Here is an 8,614-nt window from a genome sequence, read left to right as displayed (position 1 = left end):
GATTATAGGGAAGGGATGGATTTTCTCAATCCATTGGAGTTGCTCTTAGATAGAACTCACGAGGGAGGATATATACATACTCCACCAGATATCTATGCATATATGCCTTGTGATGGCAGATATTTTTTCCGAAGTTATCGCACATTAGTTATCTTGTGGTTTTCAATCTCATCACCTTTGTTCATATCTTGATCCACGACCCCATTGTCAAGGATCTTCAGATCGATGATATTATTGGACATGCAAATATATGCAGGGGCAGAGCAAGAAATAGCCCGAGGCCAGGCTAAATATTGTTCCTCGCAAGGCTGAAAAAAGAGCATGAACGAGCCCGCTCAGCCTGCAGACGTTAGTAGCTTCCGTAAGACCTTTTGCAAATTGGGCTGATGCGGACTTTATATTTTGAGATGAGATCACATATTTTGCTCGGCTTAGCTTCATTATCTTTTTCTTACGAGGATGCTTTATACCTTCATTAGCTTATTTTTTTCCCTTTCGATGCTTGGGCCATCGGGCTTACGGCCCACACGCACCAAGCATCGGCCGCGGCCCTTGCTCTTCCTTTCCCAGGCTTCGTCGCAGTTGCTTGCAGCGACTCCACTTCCGAATCAGATCGAATCCGCCATGCCCCCTCCTCCACCATCTCCATCTCCATCTCCATCCCAGCGATGACCCGCGCCCCTCCATGGCGCCCCGCGGCCGCACCCTCCTCCTCCCGCTCGCCGCCGCCACCGTCCTTGTCGCCTCCACCATCTTCCTCTTCGCCGCCGCCGGCGCGCGCTGGCGCCCCGCCGACACCGGCCTCCCCGTCCCGCCCCACGCCTTCTCCGCCGCGGCTGTCCCCGTGACCGCCACCGCCTCCTCCAACACCACCACCGGCGGCCGCAAGGAACTCTCTTTCCTTGACGAGAACGGCCGCCCTGACGACCCGGGCTCGTCCTCCGGCGCCGCGGGATGCGACCCGCCCGGTGCTGCCGTCAGGGTCTTCATGTACGACATGCCGCCCGAGTTCCACTTCGGCCTCCTCGGCTGGTCCCCGCCCTCCCCCGACTCCGTCTGGCCGGACCTCTCCACGCCGCCGCCGCGCTACCCCGGGGGGCTCAACCAGCAGCACAGCGTCGAGTACTGGCTCACGCTCGACCTCCTCTCCTCGTCCTCCGCTCCCTGCGGCCCCGCCGTGCGGGTCGCCGACTCCCGCGACGCCGACCTCGTCTTCGTCCCCTTCTTCGCCTCCCTCAGCTACAACCGCCACTCCAGGCCCGTGCCGCCGGAGAAGGTGGCCAGGGACAAGGCACTGCAGGAAAAGCTCGTCAGGTACCTCAGTGCGCGGCCGGAGTGGAAGAGGTACGGTGGCGCCGACCACGTCATCGTCGCGCACCACCCCAACAGCTTGCTGCACGCCCGGGGGCCGCTATCGCCGGCGGTCTTCGTGCTGTCAGACTTCGGGAGGTACCACCCCAGGGTGGCCAGCTTGGAGAAGGATGTCATTGCGCCATACAAGCACATGGCCAAGACGTTCGTCAATGACTCGGCTGGGTTTGATGACCGGCCGACATTGTTGTACTTCCGAGGAGCCATTTACAGGAAGGAGGTAATGATGCTTGCTCTCTGCTAATCTGGCACAGTGCATAGCAACCTTATGCACTACATTTCTACTTGGTGCCAGTCATAACATATTATCAATTTTTGGCGATTAATTTTGTTTGTTCTATTCTATGAGGTAATCATTATGAAGCTGTCAAGTAATTGAACATTTTACTACTAGTAGTAGTTCAGTACTGTTGCAAAAGCTTGTCTTTTGTCCTAAAGATTCCTTTTTTCTCCTAGCAAAACTTGTCAAACATAAATCACGTTAGGAACTGGCAAGCTGTACAGTGAGAATAGCATAATTTGGAACTGGCTGAAATTAGCTTATGACTACATGATGTAGGGGTCATGGCTCTGATTGTTAAAAGGGGGTATTCACATGTAGCTAGTTTATACCAGATAAATCCACAAAACTGTGATTTTTTTTCGTCAGAGTTTCATAATTATTCTGTTTCTTCAAAGTTCATGAATCATGATGTAATTTGTGAGTTCAAATATTGACGTGTTATGATAGCACGAGTTATTACTATTACAAAGTGACACAATTTTTGTCTAGCCTGTGCTGGTAGTAATTACTAGTAAAGTAAACTTATTATGTCACCATAAATCAAATGTCTCTTCTGAACAAAAATGGATATAGGTTCTGTCGCTTTTTTTTTCAGAATCTTTATCATCCATTAAGTCATTAAGGTGGTTAGACTTATGCATACAGGATCTTTCTTTATTAATCTACATCCATCACCTTATTTGAACTCTTGAACCTCTGGATGAAGTTTGTGTAATTTGATAATCTCCAGTGAGGTTTACACAAGGGCACAAGGCTCTCTTGATCTTCCATCTTTGTCGGCACGGCTCCTGGTTTATGTTTGTTTTCTCAAGCTATTAAAAGACTAAAAGATTTGCATTTGCCCCTGTTTCAACCCTTTGGTTTTAACAAACGATATAAGTACAGGAATATACCAGCCACAGCCAGTTTGGTCTACATATGCCAAGTATGGAGTATCTATGGAAAAAAAATTATTTGCGCCACAAAAAGAATGTGAACCTATTCTGATTGCTGCTAGCTATTTGTGATTTCCTTATGGAATTTAAGAACTTTCATGGTACCAGTTTAATGACAATTGGTGACTTTCATAAGCTAACGTGTTGCATCATCCATACCCAGGGAGGGAGCATACGACAGGAGCTATATTACATGCTCAAAGACGAAAAGGATGTTTATTTTTCCTTTGGAAGTGTCCAGGACCATGGGGCCAGCAAAGCCAGCCAAGGAATGCACTCATCAAAATTTTGCCTAAACATTGCTGGGGACACCCCTTCTTCCAATCGTCTGTTTGATGCGATAGTGAGCCACTGTGTCCCTGTTATCATCAGTGATGACATTGAGCTACCTTACGAGGATGTATTGGATTATTCAAAGTTCTCCATCTTTGTCCGATCGTCAGATGCTGTTAAAAAGGGTTTCCTGATGAGACTGATTAGTGGTGTAAGCAAGCAACAATGGACAAGGATGTGGAATAGGCTCAAAGAGGTGGATAAACATTTTGAGTATCAGTATCCATCCCAGAAGGATGATGCAGTCCAGATGATCTGGCAAGCACTGGCTAGAAGGGTGCCAGCAATTCAGCTGAAGGTGCATAGATCTAGTAGATTTTCAAGATCTGGCAGAGGAAAATAAATAGAAAGGGGTGTGTCTGTCTTGTCTCTCTTGGGTAATCTAATTAATATCTAACCAACATATCATTGACTCAGGTTCACAGGTTTTCTCAGTTGCACAAAACAGATATATTGTAGTATTTAGGTTATCCTTAGGAAATACGTGTAACTTAGGATTTGTTAGTCCAGTTGAAGCGTATACTGGCTGGTGAAAGGCTTCTTGTTTTTGTAACGTGTATTCAATGTAATCATGAAAGAGAGACATAGTTTTTCTGTTTCTGAACATTTGGGGATCAAACCACATTCTTCTGTCATGTACTCATGTAGCGGATTTTATTTTCTCTAACTTATTCAGTCACTATTGCCATGTTGCGGCCAGCATATGGTGGTGCTATAATTTCAATCTCTATTATGAAGAAATTCAGGATAGAGGTCTATTTGTTGAATTTCTCGGCGTTTATTTGAGAAGTTGCTGGTGAATACAAGGTTTCGCACTTTCGCTTCTGAAAAATAACGCTGTGAAACAGGGGTGTTAATAAGGTTAAGAAATTCTTGCAAACAAATAGATGGAATCACTATCAATGTCAGAAAGTAGCACCCTTGGTTAGACCATGAGATGTGTGATATCAATTCACACTGCCAAAAAAACCCCCTATAATTAGGTTCATAAGAACAAATTAGGTTGCAAGCAAGATATAGCTTACGAAGATGACCGTGCAATTCAACAGCGAGGACGACAGAAAACCGATTTGTCTGATGTCTACTCAATGAACACTGGAGTAAGAGGTGATATAAAGGCACATAATCGATCTCAAGCAATATCGCATAGCTTTAATTGATCGAAGGAACGCAAATGCAACTTGCAGAATGTTTTCCAACATATAGAAGCGAAGATATAGCTTAATTTCAGCGAGCATTTTGAATTTCCGATGACACAGTGACTAATTCCTGTGGATTGCCGCAATCTTCCAAACATCTACCGGTTGAATCATTTCACAAGTCCCAAGTAATAGGTTCAGCGCACATCCAAATATCAAGTAATCTTGGTTGATGCAAATTAAACCAACTCGACCTGCCAAATCTAATGACGAGGAGTAACATTTGCCTCCACTAACAGGGTTACAGGGAGATGCATCGCGTAGTCCCATACGGAGATCCTCAAGACCTCAACCACGGTGGAGCGCAGTGGTGTGTCCCATCTATCCCGCCGTTGCATTGCGGAGCTCTGCCACCTGGTTGTTGCATCCACGTGCTGCCGGAGCTGGAGCATGGATGAGAGCGGCGGAAAGGAAGTTGATGGCCACGAGGAGGTAGGTGCTAAGTGCCTACGTCCTGCGGCCGAAGATCTCTCCCGCAAGTACATGTCCCCGTCGGTGGCGACGGCGGCCAGGAGAGGAAGGGAGAGGAGGATTGCTGGCGGAGAAGAAGGACCAAATTAAAAATATATAGGGGGTTTTATGTAAATATAATAATCGCGATCCAATATAGGGGTTTACATGTAAATATTTGGATTGCGGAGAATAATCGCGATCCAAATGAGGGGGTAATTTGTAAAGTTGCTCGGCCGCCGTTGGCGCTCGCCGGCGGGAGCAGCGGAGGTTCCACCGCCCATGTTCGTGGCGCCCCGCGGCCGCAACCTTCTGCTCCTGCTGCTCATCGCAGTCAGCGACTCTGTCGCCTCCATCAAATTTCTCTTCGCCGCCTCCGGCACGCGCTGTTGGCCCGTTGGCACCAGCTCCCCCTTCCCCGCCGGCACCGACGTGCCGACGCCGTCGCCGTCCAGTCCTCAGAGCACGGCCTCCAACGCCAAACTCTCCCGCCGCAATATGAGCACTATGTTTCATGCAACATTTAGTGTGAAACATGCAGAAACAATAGTTGCAACATTGATACTAAACTATTGCAACAGGCGTCCGATTTTTTTTAAATTCCGGATGTCCGTACCGTAGCAATACCGGCTTTCTTTTCCTCTCTTAACAAGAAACAGGAGAGATAATGCAAAGAAAACCGAGCACTGCTTCAGATATTAAGTCAAGATACATCATCTTGAAGAGGTGACACATGTTTACAACAATTCATTTCAGCAGGCAATTTGTTTGCAGTGAACACGTTAACAGCGCAGTGCTCCTACTGACACACTGAATCTGCCACTGAGAAATACAATAGGTTGAATCACTGAGAAATTTGGACAATTTGTCCTGACATAGTTTTGCAGGTTTGGGACAATAGCAAATGCACAGATTCAATGTATTCAACTCAAACTTCATTCTTGACGGTAGCAACACCGTCATCTTTCTGCTTCACAGAAAAGCCATCAGTGCCTTAACATGAGCATCAGAATCATGACTACGGTGTTTGAATTTGCCAGAATATTTCTGTTGAACTACAACATTCTCAAGAGCATATCATCACCTTGCAGCTCCAAGCCAAGCACAGATTGCTGTTGATGCATCAGAGAAGACCAAACAGAAGTGCGAACATACTTGGATTGAGCTCGTGTGGATGGATAATGTAATAACAAGATTGGGATAACTTGGCAACTGAATAAAGGGAATCACCATAAATGAGAGAAGTGACACTCTTGTAAGACAGACCAAGAATAGTGAGATAACTTTTTTCACGAAATGCCTAAGAACCAGGAGTCATTATTTTATAAGATTAGGAAGAAATACAACTTGAAGGTGATCTGTTTTCCAACTGAAAATCTTATCTTAAATTGAAAAATTACACCAGGGGTAGCAGCAACCTAAAAAACACCAAATGCTAAGTAGTGAGCTGCTCTAAACAATTGGTCCCTGCTCCTGGCTGACACCAGCAACGACCTTTATTCAAACCCTTGCATGCCAATCCTTGCACTTGATTAAGGGGGCTTTGTTCTGAACTGAAAGCCACTAATCTTCACCAGACAGCATACTAAGGTAACCATGCAAACAGACAGCTGAACTGAATATCAGATTTGTCTGCTTTCTGTTGAAACAACACTGTACAAACAGGCGAATTTTCAAGCCTTGCTCTTGTCATAAAATGCACAATGGTACAATTAATGTGAATTTGTAAAGCAATGCAGTGGCACGATAGTAAATCAACAGTCCTGCACCTACAAGCATCTGATATGTCGACACCGACTGCCGAGTGAGCCAAAACATTTACAATCCTAACACATTATCGTGCATATCCTAACCGTTGAAGCATGCACATTGCTATGAACTTACTTAAGGTATATCCAAACTATAATAGCAGATAGTATTCAAGCTTAATACTATGCGAACATGGGCTCCTAGCTGTTTGCATCCATCATTGTCCTAGAAATCAACTGAGCCCAGCAAGGTATTGATAACATGACCAAAGTCGAAAGAGAAAATTAAAAGACAGCAATTGACATCAGAGGGCAAATATTCTTTAGAAACCAAGGTAACCTGTCAACCATAAATAGAAGAAAAAAGTGAAGGTAAAATATAATACAACTGGGCCATAAAACCGATTAAGTACAAACCTAAGACAAAGTCAAACAACACATAAGTTTTTTTTGGCAGAATAATACAGTTTTGAAGTTTACAATACAATAAAAAAGAAATCTGAAAAGAAACCACCGAAAACATAAATTCGTGAACTGTATGTTGTTGGGGTGAACCCGCGCGGCCATCATCGCGCGCGCTCCGACCGCGGGCAGTCGTCATCGCGAGTCGCCGGCAGCAGCCTCAGCGCCATCGCCGCCTCTTTACCCCAACGAGCCGCGTCACCATCCCACAAGCCCAGGAGGGCAGCGGGGGCAACACGGCCACGGGAGAGGCGACTCCGGCCGCTGCGGCGGCGCCGGACGGCTCGCTCGGATAAGATCAAGTAGTGTTCGTGAGGGCCGAAACCCTAGCTTCTTCCTCCTTCCGCCATGGCCTTTTATCGCAAGAAGACGACGCCTTTGGGCCTTACCCACCAAATGAGGCATCCGAGGCCCAGTATTATACGGAGGAGGCCCAGAAATCCAATAGGTTCACTTACGGGCCCAACCATTCGTTTCGGACCCACATGTCATCCTCCGAGCCGCGGCGATCAGTCAAAACCCTAACGCTTCCAGGCTATATAATCCTTCTCTCCTTTCGCTCCCGTCTCTCCGCCGCCCCCCACCCCAAGCCGCCAAAGCCCTACCGCCGCCGCTGCGATCCCAGCAGTCACCACCGCCACCATGTCTACCGTGCTCACCCGACCCACCGCGGGCACGGTCCAGTGCTTCGGCCGCAAGAAGACGGCCGTGGCCGTGGCCTACACCAAGCCGGGGCGCGGGCTGATCAAGGTGAACGGCGCCCCCATCGAGCTGATCCGCCCGGAGGGGCTCCGCCTCAAGGCCTTCGAGCCCATCTTGCTCGCTGGGCGCTCCCGGTTCAAGGACATCGACATGAGGATCCGCGTCCGCGGCGGAGGGAAGACGTCGCAGATCTACGCCATTCGCCAGGCCATCGCCAAGGCCCTCGTCGCCTACTACCAGAAGTACGTCGACGAGGCCGCCAAGAAGGAGGTCAAGGACATCTTCGGCCGCTACGACCGCACCCTCCTTGTCGCCGACCCCAGGCGCTGCGAGCCCAAGAAGTTCGGTGGTCGTGGTGCCCGCGCCAGGTTCCAGAAGTCCTACCGTTGAGCGATTGCTTGCCGCATCAAAATTTGCCACACCGTTGTCGGTGTTGTTGGCTTCATCTCCTATCAATCGAGCTGCTTATCTGGTTCTATATCTAGCTGCTGCTTTACCTTAAAGTTTAGACTTTTAAGCCTAGTGTTGAACCGTTTTGACATTGTGATATGATTGTGAGATTTTGAATAGTCTCTGAAGTATGGTTTTGCTTATTATCGATGTCAAGGGATTCTGATATGGTTTAAGTTCTTTGTGCTATGTAAAATTAGTATTTCAATTTTACGGGGCACCTGTTTCATGCGTTTCACCCATATTAGTTAAGCTATCTTCCTTGCCTTAACTTGTGGAATGGAGGGGTATGACTGTAGACACTTGTGTTCGCGTGACTGCTTAGGTTGCTCATTGTTGGGTAGTTTTCTGTTGATCGGCTGATCCATCCCAACTACACAATGCATAGGAAATTTGTCTTCCAGTCAGATAGACACTTGTGTTCGCATGACTGCTTTAGGTTGCTCATTGTTGGGTAGTTTTCCGTTGATCGACCGATCCATCCCAACTACACAATGCATAGGAAATGTGTCTTCCAGTCAGATAGACACTTGTTCGCATGACTTTTGGGTTGCTCATTGTTGGGTAGTTTTTCTGTTGATCGGCTGATCCATCCCAACTACCGCAATGCATTGGAAATGTGTATTCCAGTCAGATAGATGTGAAGCTTGTCTTGCATTAATTCACTCAAGCAATGTGATA

General features: G+C 47.2%; 2 protein-coding genes across 2 annotated transcripts; both read left to right on the top strand.

Moving 5' to 3' along the window:
* Positions 1 to 576: 576 nt before the first annotated feature.
* Positions 577 to 3,557, top strand: LOC117865804 (probable arabinosyltransferase ARAD1). Its single transcript, XM_034750042.2, has 2 exons — positions 577 to 1,591; positions 2,753 to 3,557. The coding sequence occupies exons 1-2, from the start codon at positions 686 to 688 to the stop codon at positions 3,263 to 3,265; spliced, it is 1,419 nt and encodes a 472-aa protein (XP_034605933.1). The 5' UTR covers positions 577 to 685; the 3' UTR covers positions 3,266 to 3,557.
* Positions 3,558 to 7,336: 3,779 nt separating this feature from the next.
* Positions 7,337 to 8,076, top strand: LOC117863641 (small ribosomal subunit protein uS9). The gene has a single exon (XM_034747444.2). The coding sequence runs from the start codon at positions 7,424 to 7,426 to the stop codon at positions 7,871 to 7,873; it is 450 nt and encodes a 149-aa protein (XP_034603335.1). The 5' UTR covers positions 7,337 to 7,423; the 3' UTR covers positions 7,874 to 8,076.
* Positions 8,077 to 8,614: the final 538 nt, after the last annotated feature.

The sequence above is a fragment of the Setaria viridis genome, chromosome 7, assembly GCF_005286985.2.
Source record: "Setaria viridis chromosome 7, Setaria_viridis_v4.0, whole genome shotgun sequence".
Lineage (NCBI taxonomy): Eukaryota > Viridiplantae > Streptophyta > Magnoliopsida > Poales > Poaceae > Setaria > Setaria viridis.
The sequence above is the reverse complement of the archived record's forward strand: the minus strand, read 5'-3'. Positions and strand labels throughout refer to the sequence as shown.

Bases quoted from the DNA above. Each gene is read 5' to 3' on its own strand.
- LOC117865804 (XM_034750042.2), top strand. From the start codon at position 686: ATGGCGCCCCGCGGCCGCACCCTCCTCCTCCCGCTCGCCGCCGCCACC. The intron at 1,592-2,752 runs GTAATGATGCTT...ATCCATACCCAG, and splicing joins GAGCCATTTACAGGAAGGAG to GGAGGGAGCATACGACAGGA.
- LOC117863641 (XM_034747444.2), top strand. From the start codon at position 7,424: ATGTCTACCGTGCTCACCCGACCCACCGCGGGCACGGTCCAGTGCTTC.